General features: G+C 42.1%; 1 protein-coding gene across 2 annotated transcripts in view; it reads left to right on the plus strand.

The window, feature by feature from the left end:
* THSD7B (thrombospondin type 1 domain containing 7B) overlaps positions 1–15,016 on the plus strand; it is a 452,200-nt gene that overhangs the window by 152,878 nt on the left and 284,306 nt on the right. For both annotated transcript variants that reach the window (XM_069732875.1, XM_069732874.1), the window contains exon 4: positions 3,745–3,990. In XM_069732875.1, coding sequence (XP_069588976.1) covers positions 3,745–3,990 — 246 coding nt within the window. The remainder of the gene's footprint in view (positions 1–3,744; positions 3,991–15,016) is intronic.

Consider the following 15,016-nt stretch of genomic DNA (forward strand, 5'->3'; position numbering starts at 1 on the left):
AAGGTAGTGAAGACTCTGACCAATTGGAGTAGCAAGACTGGTGGTTGCAAGGGAGATATCGTAGGACGTACAAGAGATGAGTAAGGAAGCGGGTCTTCTGAGAACAAGAGATGATCAAGGAGCTAGCTGCTAGTAGAGCGGAGATGTATGGAGTGGGTAGGTGATGGACTGGAGATTAGGTGTGTGGAGGCTTCGGAAGATTAGGTCAGAGATGTTTGATGAGGACAGGTTATGGACCAGTGATTACTTGTAAGGGGATGCCAGGAGATTGGGTCAGACATGAATCGAGGAGGCAAATGTTATGGATTTGAGGTTCTATGAGCAGATGGCTAAATGAGATTCGGACAGAGATGTATGGAGAGGACAGGTTATGTGTAAGTTGCTATCGGGAGGTTATGTCAGATATATGGAGGGGAGAGTTTTTAGACTGGAGTTTATGTATTGGGAGATTGAGTCAAAGATGTATGGAGAAGACATATTATGAACTGTTGCCATCAGGAGATTATGTTAAAGATGCTTGGAGAGGACGGGTTATGGATTGGAGATTATGCGTAGAGCGGTAGTAGGAGGTTAGATTACAGATCCATGGAGGGGACAGATTATTGACGGCCTGTAAATCATGGTCAGTGGAGTTCTCCGGTAATATTTTTTTTTTTTTTAGGTCTATTGTCTTCAGCTCCATTAAACAGTTACTCACCTACTCGACTGCAGCGCACGTGATCGCTGCGGGGAATCGGTGCTCAGCCGCTCTTGTGATGTAGACGGCACGAGCCAAGAATGACTGGGGCAACAGCGCAGAGCAGGGGAGGGTGAATAAGTGTTGAGTTTATTTTCAAGGAGCACAAGTCGATGGAGCTACACAAATGATTATTGAAAACCTTTTTATTATTGGGAACTGAATTTCATAAGCAATAGATTGTAAAATTGAATGCTTGCTAGAAGAAGAGTAATAAGGGAGAAGGGAATTAACGGCTGTGGGTGGATAAGAGGTGCGACTGCTTACTAGATGAGATGATGTTGCAATAGCCTAGGCTGAGGATTATTAGGAGTCGGACATGTTTTATCACTTTGCTCAAAGTTAGGTTTCATTCAGACATCCATTTTTTTCAGGTATGAGTGCTATCCGTGCTTTTCATGGATAGCACTTGTACCTACAATAGTGAATGGGGTCACTCTCAAATCCGTGATTTTCCGTGGACCGAATGGTCTGTGCAAAATCACGGAGACCTGTCCGATCTTGATCTGAGTGTTGGATCAAAATCGGCAATGCAAGTTTATAGGTCCATGAAAAATTTGGACCGTTCGCATATAACATCCAAGTACAGTCCGATTTTCATCCACTGTCACATAGCAGAATTTATTTTTCTCCACCTACGAGAAAAACAGATGACACTCGGAGAACAATCTGATCAAACTCCGATTACAGTCTGATCAAAATAATCTGTGCATTTTTCTTGTACGTGAGAAAATTGGACATCTGAATGAGGCCTAAGGAAAAGAGCGAATTTAAAAAAAATTGAATGAGTTGGAGGAGGACAGGTCTTTATTGTTGGGTTTGAAAGGCAGGGTGGAATGAAAGTTTACCCCAAACTGGTAGATTTGTGATACTGTGGAAAATGTGGACCTATTAAGTAGGATTCATAGATCTGTTGAGTAGAGGGGCTGAGATGGTGGGATGATTAGTTTAGTCCTTTATTTGCTGTTGTATAGAAAGTGGAAGGAAAAGTATGAAGTTTTGGGTAAGTTCACAAGACCAATTTCTCCACACCCGAGAAAAAACGTCCGATTATTCTGATCAGATTTTGATCAGAGCTTGATCAAAATCTGATCAGAGTTTCATCAGAGTGGCATTATAATTTCTCAGACTTGGAGAAAAAGAAAATTTTCTCCACCTTCTGCTTTCTGTCAGTTTGTGAAAATTGGACTGCACTTGGATGTCATCCAAATGTGGTCCAAAGTTTTTCATGAACCACACTTGGATGACATCGCATTGCCGATTTTGATTCGACCCTCGAATAAAAATTGGACAATTTTCCTTTTTTTTTTTCTGTGGAGCAATCCGTCTACGGAAAAATCAGACATGTGCACAGCCTCATAGAATATCATAGCTACGAGTGATATCCATAAAACCCATAGTTAGAACTCTTACGAGAATATCGGTCATGTGCATGAGCCCTTTATCTGATAGATACTACTTTTGGATAGTAGAGCCGGGAGGTGACATCTGGGCAAAGAGGTAAATGTGTGCGTTATTAGCATCAATGTGGTGCGTAAAGCTGGAATTCTAGGATCTGTACTCATAACACATGTCAGACATGGTCTATATCCCAATTTCAATTTTCATGTTAAAAAAAAGCTGTAATTCCAAAAAGTGACTTTTATGACATGTCAAATAGAATCCCAATTATTGGAATCCTGACCAGGGCTGTGGAATCAGTTGGAGCCCATTTTTTTGGGAGTCGGTGTCATGGAAATTGAGGAGTCTGAGTCGGAAGGTTGGCTTACCGACTCCACAGCCCTGAACCTGACAAATCCCAGAAAGTGCCGGTGCTCTTGAGATGTATTCACTGGACAATGGTGACAAGATTACTCACTATAGATAATAAACGTGAGCACAACTCTAGAGGTACACAGGTAGGTTCCCACACCATGTGTAGTAGATACAAAAAGAACCTGGCACTCAACTTAAGAGTGAGTGATTCTGTATTTTTATTGTAGTACCAATAAACATTTCGGTCTAAAAGACCTTTCTCAGTTGCGTACTGCAATTTTATGGAGCGCACAAAGTCATCTACCCCTTGAGTTAATCCCCCAAGCGGTAGATGACTTTGTGCGCTCCAAAAAATTGCAGTACGCAACTGAGGAAGGTCTTCTAGACTGAAACGTTTATTGGTACTACAATAAAAATACAGAATTATTCACGCTTAAGTTGAGTGCCAGGTTCTTTTTGTATCTAAGATTACTCACTATTGATATGTAGAAGAGTTACAGAAACCTTTGGGAACTTGTACGTTGCTACAATTCCAGTTCAGTTCATTGGTGATGCCCAACTGCTTTCTTCCTATGTTGGCACCAAAACAGGAATAAAAGAAAGTTTTCATTATTTTAATTACAGTTTGCTAAATTAGATGTAAGGGCTCATTCAGACGACACTTTCACAAAGGAATGGTAAAACTTGTACCCACTATAGTCTAAAGAGCTCCATGTTTTTCTGAGGTTCCAAACACAGAGACCAATGTGTCCAATTTTTATCTGAGACATGGATAAAACTCGTCAACTAGTAAACTTGGATAAAATCTGTGTGCCATCCGTGTGTTGTTCGATTTCATGTTTGTTCGACAGAAGATTGAGCGAACTCCTGTTGTACAAGAAAAAAGACCCTCTCATATCAAAAACTGACTGATCAAACTGTGATGAAAATCGGTCAGTTTGTTTTTGCTTACGAGAAAAATCACTGATGCCTGAACGAGCCTTTAGTGTGTGAACGAGAATTTATTTTTGAGTTTTGTAGCTGAAAACCTTCGTGCGTGACATATTTGGAGACACACACTCCCTGCTTTGCTTGTCTATTTCCCTCTCTAAGCTTAAAAATTATTTCATGCGAAAATTTAAAGTGCAGCATTCTGTTTTTAGTGATAATATATTGGCCTCTGAGCATGTTTTTGCCCCTTGAATGGTTACCATGTATAATGTGATGCAACGAAGTGCGATACATATAGTAATTAATGTCATCTGTCTTCTTAGCATTTGTACCCAGGACAACATGTCTCTACATTATCAGTCCTGTATGATGCCAAAAGACTGTGAAGTATCAGAATGGTCTGAGTGGAGCATCTGTTTTAAGACCTGTCAGCCCGAAGGGACCATTCTTGGACTGCGGAGCAGGAGGAGGACTGTGAAACATATAGCTATTGGAGGAGGGAAACATTGTCCGGCCCTGGAAGAAGAGGAGGCTTGTGAAACAGGAGGACGCCTGCCTCCATGTCTTGGGTATGTCCTTGGTTGTCCAGGTTCCATCAAACCCTTGGGGTCATGCAAGGACCTTGTAGACCGATGTCCCAACCCAGGTTGAACCAATACCCTACTGGGTGGTAAGGATTTGTGATTGATCATGGTGTAAATAGCATCGGACATAGGGTACAGCAGGAAAATGCACCAGATCCTTCGGTCCTGGAAAACAAATTTCAACACCATGTGGTCAAGATTTAAGGACTGATTCTGTAAGGTGTTTATGCTAGAATCTTGGCATAAAACAATTTAATAAGTCGCAATATTTTTCTATATTTTCATATCTCACGTATATGTGTGTGGAGTTTCATCCTATACTTACCGCTCCTTTGGACGCTGGTTGAGTTACTGTGGTGTACCTCTGGATGATTACTGCTCTCAAAGGAACAGGAGTGGCCATAGGTGTTGTAGTTAAAAAGCTGAACTTTAACCACAATTAATAGCAGCCACAGGCATAGCTAATCACGTATACAAGTTCAGATATATTGGTTTTAGGTGGCGGTACAAGGCTTAACATTCGTAATCTTGATGCACACATCTTACACAGGCTATAACTAGTGTTGATTGAGCAGTGAAATGCTAGAGTGCTCAGTATTTGAATCGAACATGTCGGATGCTCAGACGTGCGCGACTCGAGTAGCGAGCATAATGGAAGTGAATGGCAAAGACGAGCATTTTGACGGAGAATGGAAAAATTCTATCTCCTTCTCTCTCTAATTCACTTAATTGGATCCAAGCACTCGAAAACTACACGATACTTGGCACTGCTCGCTACTCGATTGAGTGCCTTGATTATTCCTAGCTAGCAGTGCAACGGTTAATCTGTTCAGTTGAGAGCTTCTGGAGCTTTCCGGCTTTGATGGTCTCAGCAGAGGGGAGTGGCCAACCCTGAACAGCTATGTATACTCATCTATGGCATTTAGGGATTGCCAGTGTTAGTTTCATACTGCCTGGTTCTGGAGTTGGAGGTGTTGGTTGTTTTGAGGAGGCATTTGGAGTATTGTTCAGAAGACTGTTGCTTGGAGTTTTGTGTGTGTACACATCCTCATCCTCTCCTGTTTAGTTTCTCCTTCATTTTCTCCCCGGTGTTCCACTCTGTAATTTATGAATGCATAATTGTATGGTATTTTCATTTATCTCTGTATGTCTTCCCTTGTTAGTCTGGTTTGTGTATTCTTATACAGTACTAGTCCCCACTTCCCTGGGTGGGGCAAGCGACAGATCAGGGCAGATATATTAGCACAGCAAGGCACGTGTCCCCAGCATCTTCACCTATAAAGCAATCCAGTGAACAGAGATCAAATAGAGAGCCCCTAGTTTGAGGCATGGGGAAGTAGCCCCTTGGCCAGGATATCCTGTTACCAAGCCGTGACCCTAAAATATTTAACTCTCTTCTGTCTGGAGTGTACACACAATGTTCAATCATGCCTGTTAACTCCTTATGGTGCACACTTTCATCACAGGTCAGTAAGTGAAGTATGGAGCTGGCTTACGAGTTTAGCTTGCTGCATACCAGGCAGATACCGGCTGTGTAGCATAGCCTTCATGTGCCTGCAGCTGTAGAGTCCAGAGCCCACCCCGATCGCTGCAGTTTAACCATTTAAATGCCACTGTCAATTTCTGACAGGGGTATTTAAATGACACCATTGGACATCTGTTCCCATACCTACACGACACAGTTGCGTGGAACCGATGGGCTACGATGGCAGTAGGGAGCCCCTATAACTGTCATATCATTCCTCATGTGAAATTCAGCCAGAGACTGAGCTTCATAGGAGACCCACAGTTTCTCCATATACTGCAATATGCTAGTTTTGCAGATTCAAAGCTCCTATGTGAACTAAAAAGTAAAAGTAAAAGTGGAAAAAAGTTTTAGTTAAAACAAAACAAAACATTATTTAAACCACATTGAAAAAAAAATCAGAATGCTAGAATTGCCATATTCCCTCAAAAAAAAATGCAACAGAAAATAACAATAAAAACATCAGCTCAGGGCGCAAAAATAAAAAAAATAAGTTACTGGTCTCCGAAAATGGCGACAGAAACAACATTTTTTTTTTTTCTTTACAAATTTCCAAAAAACCTGGACAAGTTTGGTATGACATAATCATATTGACCTGGATAAGCATGTTGCATATTTACTTTAATGCCTTATACAGTAAAATTAAAGGTGTCTTTCAAAACTACAATTAGTCCTGCAAAAAATAATAAACCCTTATACGGCCATGCCGATGGAAAAATAAAAATGTAGTTATGGTTCTTGGAACAAATGGAAGAAAAAAAACAAAAGCGCAAAAGTTAAAAACTGCTGCATCCTTAAGGGGTTAAAGTGATGTACACAATAAATACAGTATTTACAGCAAAATAACCTTCCCTAGACCTGAAGGATATAGATACATTAAAGAAACACATTCATTATTCCGGTGATGGTTCATCTTCTTACACAGGTTGCGGGCAGCTTAGACGTTGGCCTCGATTTCCGCGGTATTTGCATTATGCAGCCATTAGATTGTTTGTTTGCAGCCAATAATACTGTAAGTAACTGACTTTATAGCAAAGACTGATCATCAGGAGGAGATGAAAACTGAGACCTGGCATTGACATCACACCAGCTACAGCACATTTACTCTGCTGATAAATCCCAAGGTTTCCAGATTTCCTTCTGCTGGTGTCGTTTTTTTTTTTTTTTTTCTCTTTTGGCTTCATCTGGTGAATGCAATCACAATTTCTAATTTATTGCTGATAAAATTACTGCTTGTCTCTTTTTGGCTCATGGTAATACTCTAGAAATAAAAAGATGCTGCTGTAACACAAATGTCCCTGATATCCCAGGCTCTGCTCCCTTCTCCTGGGTCCGCCGCCCTCTGTTGTGCTCCACGTCGGGTTTTGCAGGTTGCCCGATCCTCGTGTATGATGTGACCTAATTCTAAGACTCCTCTTGAAAGTTAAAATTTTTGTAAACGTTGGCAAGTAGGCAGGTTTTTATCCAGACGGGGCACTTTTATCCTTATTATAAAATAGAAGGGCAGGTTGGATACCTGACCGAAGCTCCATTTCCATTTATTCTCTGTGGGGCTGCTGGAAAAAGCCAAAATCTGCCTTTAAGGGAATGAATGGACACTACATTCTAATAGGGTCTGATTCTGCCGATCCATGCAGATCCCAGAGATCGGACTCAATAATTATCACCTATTCTGTGGATAGGTTGATAACATGTTTTCAAAGAACAATCCTTTTAAGGGTTCAGAGAGATGGATGATAATCTATCCTATTGACCCTTTATTTTTTTAAAAGGGTTGTCTGATGGACTGCAGTGGCACACGAGATGGCTGAAAGCAATAGTACCTGCCATCATGGTGCTCCAGTAAAGCTCGGCCACAGGCTGGGCTTCATTGCAGGTCATTATTTGCACTATGCACTGCAATACTGAAAAGTTACAGTACTGAAGTGAAGACCACAAGTTCAAGTTAAAAAAACAAAAAACAATAAAGTGAAAAAGTCAACTAAAAAGTAATAAGACATCTCGCAAAAATTTTGTTCTATCCCATGATATTCATAAAAAAAAATTCTAGTTCCTTCAAGTCACCATCTATCCATACGATCAGTGAAAGTCTGATCACTAAGACCCCTCCGATCGCCAGAACAAATCCCCTCATCATCAGGGGAAGGGAACACCTTTGTGTAAGGTAGAGCAAACTTTCTTCCATTTTGCACTGACAGAATCGGAAGATTTGAGTTGGTTCCATTCCGAGAGCTCAGATTCCGCTATGTTTTTTTTTGTGTATGTGTTTGAAATTTTTGAATGCCATCAAATAAAAGACTATTTTAGCTGTCAGGACTATTACAACAATCTGCAATCACAATTTTAATTTCAGCAGATTCTTTTCTTCTGTTGTCTTGGGTAGTTATAAAATGGCTTTTTTACTCGGCAGACTAATGTACTATAAGTGCCCGATAATGTGCGTTATTCATTCTATTAAACATTACGTCTCCTCCTGGAAAATGAATTTATCGAGACGTTCGAAGAGATAATAAGTTATTGTGCCTATTGATTAGAAATGAAAGATGCAATTTTGGAAATTGTCGGAGCTCGTTGTGTTTATAGAAATATTAGTGATGTGGGAGATATTACATAATAATAGATGTATGTAAGAGGACTTGAAATGGTGCACGGCAAGAACCCCTGGTTCCTAGGGGTGAGGGAATACATATATAAGATAGTTATGGAGATAATGCCATCATCCCTGGTGGTCCAGACTAAAGGAAAAGTCAATGTCAGCTTTCCTTGTAGTCCAGAATATTGGAAATGTGTCTTCCTGTTTCCCTGGTGGGCTACAATTGAGGATTTAATGCCGGTTTACCTTGTGGTGTAGGATAGTAAATGGGTAATGATTGCATCGCTAATCAGTTGGTGTAATTGAGGGGTTATTGCCTTCTTTTCTGGTGATATAGGGGATATTTTTGAGTAACCTATAGGATAATATTACTTCCCTGATTAGTTAGAGTAATTTAGGAAAAACATTACATCCCTGGTGGTCTAGAGCAGGGGTCCCCAACTCCAGTCCTCAAGGCCCACCAACAGGTCATGTTTTCAGGATTTCCTTTGCATTGCACAGGTGATGCAATTATTACCTGGGCAAGACTAAGGAAATCCTGAAAACATGACATGTTGGTGGGCCTTGAGGACTGGAGTTGGGGACCCCTGGTCTAGAGCAAACGAGGTTAAATATTACTCCCCTGGTTGTCTAGAATAATTAAGGGGATAATATTATTTTTCTGGTGGTCTAGATTAAGTGAGGATAACTATTCTTTCCCTGGTGATCTACAATAATTACGGTAAGTGGATAATATTCCTTCCCTTGCGGTATAGAGTAACTGAGGGGATAATATTGCTTCCCTGGTGGTCTGCAGTAATTGGGGTGTTAATAATACTTTCCTGATGGTGTAGAGCATTGAGAGGATAATATTGATTCCTTGATGATGTAGAGTAATTGAGGAGTTAATATTACGTTCCTGGTGGTCTAGAGTAGTAGAAAATCTAATGTAGGGATATAGGTAGGGGATGGGTGGTCAGAGCGTCATAGCATACTGCCTATTTCTCTTGTGCTCTATTAATATTTCTTTCCCTGGTGGTCTAAAGTAACTGAGGGGATGATATTACTACCCTGGTGGTCTAAAGCATTCCAGCCTAGGTACCTGGTGATCTAGATTAATTAAGGGGATAATATTATTCCCTGTGTTGTCCATAATAATGATAAGATAATATTACTTCCCTGGTGATTTTCAAAAATAGAATGGATAATATTGCTTCCCTAGTGGTCTACAGTAATTGAGCAGTTGATATTACTTCCCAAGTAGTGTTATCACGTAATTGAGAGGATATTTTTTCCTTGTTGGTGTAGAGTAAATAAAGGGGTTAATAATACATTCCTGTTGGTATAGAATAGTAAACAAATGAATATAGGGGTGTAGCTGGGAGGGGGAAGGGTTATCAGAGCATCATAGCATGATACAGGCTTCACTTGTGTTCTAAAGCAGTAGAGAGATTAATATTGGTTTCCCTGGTGGTCTAGAGCAGGGGTCCCCAACTCCAGGCCTCGAGGGCCGCCAACAGTGCAGGTTTTCAGGATTTCTTTAGTATTGCATCGGTGGTAATGTGATCATCTGCACAGGTGATGATTCCAACCCCTGTGCAATACTAAGGAAATCCTGAAAACCTGCACTGTTGGCGGCCCTCGAGGCCTGGAGTTGGGGACCACTGGTCTGGAGTAATTGAGAGGATAACATTACATCTCTGGTGGTCCCTGGAGCTAGAATTATAGACTCTTGGAGGGACTTATATCCCCTTATAGGTACAGAGTAGGACCGTTGTTTAATTTCCTCCCCAAGAGAGGTGTTCCCCAATTGTAAGCTGAAGGTATTGTGGTGACTGCTGCCCGTCCTCTAGTGCACGTAGCACCAGCTGAAATGTGATGGGAAATGTCAGCGCATAGTGACTTATTAGTGGGGACAAAGCCACTATCGGTAATAGTTCTACTGAAGCCACTCCACAATCTAGTGTCCTCGGAGATACGTATTTCTTCCCTGATTCTTCGTAATAATTAGACGGAGGAGACAAGGAGAATATTATCCTCGGTGAGCGCCAATTATGATGATATCTGTAGTGACACCTCTTAGATGAAGGTTTCTCACTTTTTTTTTCTAAAACTAATTTTTGTGATTTGAGAATCGCAAGTAATGAGCAATTCGATATCCGCCTGGTGCCCGTATAACGCCATATAGTGTATGCGTCATACCACTCATGTTCTATGTTGGAAACAAGTGCTAGATTATCAAACAATATTATTAGTTTCCGAATTATCTGATCCCAGATGTTTGGAAAAAAAAATAGGTTTGTGCACAGTAATCCGCACCAATATGTCATACTGACTGCAGTCTATTTGCTCCAGTGTTGGCTGCACCATGAGGACGCAGTTATGATGAGTGACTCCACCTATGCTGCAATGTCCAATGGTTGTCTGCGGTAGTCTGAAATTTGCTATCTCATTTTAGGCTGCTGTTCCCGACGCAGAATTATTGAATCTATAATTTATAGGAATCAGTATGCAGAATGGCACATTATAGTAGGTGGGGGGCTGTTACCGATTTTGCATTGGGGCCCCAGAGCTTGATGAAACTCCTCAGTTTTGTCCTTTGTTGTTACCTTGTTACTTCTGTGACGAGTGTTACAGGAATACGGCAGGTCCCGCTGACTGTCTATAAAGGTCACGGTACCGTGTGCAGCTTCAGGTCAGCGTTGATGTTGTTACTCGGCATTACTGTACAAATTATTGAAGAACAAGAGTTTGATGTCTTAAGGTTCTTTTCTATTTCTTCCAGAATGTGAGACGTTCTTGGTGACAATTTGTTGCGGGTCCGAAACTACAGATGTTCCTCATTAATCTCTTTATGACGTGTAGGGGTTCAGCATCCAACCACCTATAACTGCAGCAATTGGGCTTAGCTATGAACACTGCAGTTTAGATGCTATGGCTGATCATGACTGTGGTATCTAAGGGGTTATGCAAAGGACAGTCCGCTGTCCTCCATTATCTCCAAGCTTACACTACAGCTGTTGGAGACGACCGCTTCCCGTAGAGATTAGCTAAAAATCAGCTGAACCCACTGATTTCTGAGGGATTAGTGACCTTCTAACATGTATGAGGGGGGGCACTAAATAGATGATGTTGGGGGGGGAAAAGGGACCCTGTCATTGAGATTTCAAAGGCCGATACTTTTGTTCGCCAGGGAGCTAAGCCGCTGCCAGAAGAGTCTAACGGTGAATTTCTCAAGGAAGATAAGTCCCTGCCAGAAGAGTCTGACGATGACTCTCTCAAGGGAGATAAGTCGCTGCCAGAAGAGTCTGACGATGACTCTCTCAAGGGAGATAAGTCGCTGCCAGAAGAGTCTGACGATGACTCTCTCAAGGGAGCTAAGCCGCTGCCAGAAGAGTCTGACGATGACTCTCTCAAGGGAGATAAGTCGCTGCCAGAAGAGTCTGACGATGACTCTCTCAAGGGAGATAAGTCGCTGCCAGAAGAGTCTGACGATGACTCTCTCAAGGGAGCTAAGCCGCTGCCAGAAGAGTCTGATGGTGACTTTCTCAAGGAAGAGAAGTCGCTGCCAGAAGAGTCTGACGATGACTCTTTCAAGGGAGCTAAGCCGCTGCCAGAAGAGTCTGACGGTGACTCTCTCAAGGAAGATAAGTCGCTGCCAGAAGAGTCTTGACGGTGACTTTCTCAAGGGAGCTAAGCCGCTGCCAGAAGAGTCTGACGGTGACTTTCTCAAGGAAGATAAGTCGCTGCCAGAAGAGTCTGACGGTGACTCTCTCAAGGAAGATAAGTCGCTGCCAGAAGAGTCTTGACGGTGACTTTCTCAAGGGAGCTAAGCCGCTGCCAGAAGAGTCTGACGGTGACTTTCTCAAGGAAGATAAGTCGCTGCCAGAAGAGTCTGACGGTGACTCTCTCAAGGAAGATAAGTCGCTGCCAGAAGAGTCTTGACGGTGACTTTCTCAAGGGAGCTAAGCCGCTGCCAGAAGAGTCTGACGGTGACTTTCTCAAGGAAGATAAGTCGCTGCCAGAAGAGTCTGACGGTGACTCTCTCAAGGAAGATAAGTCGCTGCCAGAAGAGTCTTGACGGTGACTTTCTCAAGGGAGCTAAGCCGCTGCCAGAAGAGTCTGACGGTGACTTTCTCAAGGAAGATAAGTCGCTGCCAGAAGAGTCTGACGGTGACTCTCTCAAGGAAGATAAGTCGCTGCCAGAAGAGTCTTGACGGTGACTTTCTCAAGGGAGCTAAGCCGCTGCCAGAAGAGTCTGACGGTGACTTTCTCAAGGAAGATAAGTCGCTGCCAGAAGAGTCTGATGGTGACTCTCTCAAGGGAGCTAAGCCGCTGCCAGAAGAGTCTGATGGTGACTTTCTCAAGGGAGATAAGTCGCTGCCAGAAGAGTCTGATGGTGACTTTCTCAAGGAAGATAAGTCGCTGCCAGAAGAGTCTTGACGGTGACTTTCTCAAGGGAGCTAAGCCGCTGCCAGAAGAGTCTGATGGTGACTTTCTCAAGGAAGATAAGTCGCTGCCAGAAGAGTCTGATGGTGACTTTCTCAAGGGAGATAAGTCGCTGCCAGAAGAGTCTGATGGTGACTTTCTCAAGGGAGATAAGTCGCTGCCAGAAGAGTCTGACGGTGACTTTCTCAAGGAAGAGAAGTCGCTGCCAGAAGAGTCTGACGATGACTCTTTCAAGGGAGCTAAGCCGCTGCCAGAAGAGTCTGAAGGTGACTCTCTCAAGGAAGATAAGTCGCTGCCAGAAGAGTCTTGACGGTGACTTTCTCAAGGGAGCTAAGCCGCTGCCAGGAGAGTCTGACAGTGACTCGCTCAACGAAAACCCAAGAACGCTCCACCAAGCCGGTTCCTCTGGAGAAATTGGGAAAAAATGACTGGTAGTCGAATAATTGCTCAGCTATCTAATATGAATCTAATATAAACTGTAAAGCGCTGCGGAATATGTTGATGCTATATAAATAAAGATTATTATTATTATTATGGGGGCATTTATTCTTGTCCTCCTACACTATTTTACAGTGAATTGGCCTTCCTTATCAAGGAAGCAAAAATCAATCAAAAAGTTCTCCAAAATGGTTCTCATAAAAACTACAACTCGTTATTAAAAAATTAATAAATAGCTCCTTACTGCTCTACGGATAAAAACCAACAACAAAACATGAAAATGGAATTCCCATCTCCAAGATCCTATCCCAATGTGTAGTAGGAAAATAATAATAATATTAGCAAATGCCTCCAATTAAAAATGTAGTGTAGTTTTTCTGATTCGCTATGTCTCTTTCTTCATGTGCCGGACATTGCAGGACCTTAGGTATCCATGGTTATGACCACTGATATAGTGACAGTTAGCTAGTTACTAGTGGTCGTAACCATGGATATCCCTAAGGTCCTGCAATGCCTGTACATGAGGAAAGAGACATAGTGAATCAGAAGAACTATACAACATTTCTAATTGGATTTCTTTTCCAATATTATTATTACACTGACTACAAATTGGGATAGGATCTTGGAGATGGAAATACCACTTCAACGGTCTCAAAATTAGCCACACAATCTATTTTTTTTTTTTTTTGCTTTAAGGTAAAAAATATTTAAAAATTGGCCAAAATTGTACTCATCTGCAAAATTAAAAATGTTTAAAAAAAAAATATTTTGTCTTACTTTACAGGTTTAAAAAAGTTAAGATAAACCCCGGGATAACGGATCACCGCTGCCCTTGGTCTTTGTTGACAGGCTGCAGCGCTGATTTCACCCCTTATGCACATACAGTGGGGCAAAAAAGTATTTAGTCAGTCAGCAATAGTGCAATTTCCACCACTTAAAAAGATGAGAGGCGTCTGTAATTTACATCATAGGTAGACCTCAACTATGGGAGACAAACCGAGAAAAAAAAATCCAGAAAATCACATTGTCTGTTTTTTAACATTTTATTTGCATATTATGGTGGAAAATAAGTATTTGGTCAGAAACAAACAATCAAGATTTCTGGCTCTCACAGACCTGTAACTTCTTCTTTAAGAGTCTCCTCTTTCCTCCACTCATTACCTGTAGTAATGGCACCTGTTTAAACTTGTTATCAGTATAAAAAGACACCTGTGCACACCCTCAAACAGTCTGACTCCAAACTCCACTATGGTGAAGGCCAAAGAGCTGTCAAAGGACACCAGAAACAAAATTGTAGCCCTGCACCAGGCTGGGAAGACTGAATCTGCAATAGCCAACCAGCTTGGAGTGAAGAAATCAACAGTGGGAGCAATAATTAGAAAATGGAAGACATACAAGACCACTGATAATCTCCCTCGATCTGGGGCTCCACGCAAAATCCCACCCCGTGGGGTCAGAATGATCACAAGAACGGTGAGCAAAAATCCCAGAACCACGCGGGGGGACCTAGTGAATGAACTGCAGAGAGCTGGGACCAATGTAACAAGGCCTACCATAAGTAACACACTACGCCACCATGGACTCAGATCCTGCAGTGCCAGACGTGTCCCACTGCTTAAGCCAGTACATGTCCGGGCCCGTCTGAAGTTTGCTATGGTCTGATGAAACCAAACTGGAACTGTTTGGTAGAAACACAACTTGTCGTGTTTGGAGGAAAAAGAATACTGAGTTGCATCCATCAAACACCATACCTACTGTAAAGCATGGTGGTGGAAACATCATGCTTTGGGGCTGTTTCTCTGCAAAGGGGCCAGGACGACTGATCAGGGTACATGAAAGAATGAATGGGGCCATGTATCGTGAGATTTTGAGTGCAAACCTCCTTCCATCAGCAAGGGCATTGAAGATGAAACGTGGCTGGGTCTTTCAACATGACAATGATCCAAAGCACACCGCCAGGGCAACGAAGGAGTGGCTTCGTAAGAAGTATTTCAAGGTCCTGGAGTGGCCTAGCCAGTCTCCAGATC

The sequence above is a fragment of the Ranitomeya imitator genome, chromosome 7 (genome assembly GCF_032444005.1).
Source record: "Ranitomeya imitator isolate aRanImi1 chromosome 7, aRanImi1.pri, whole genome shotgun sequence".
Taxonomy (NCBI): Eukaryota; Metazoa; Chordata; class Amphibia; order Anura; family Dendrobatidae; genus Ranitomeya; species Ranitomeya imitator.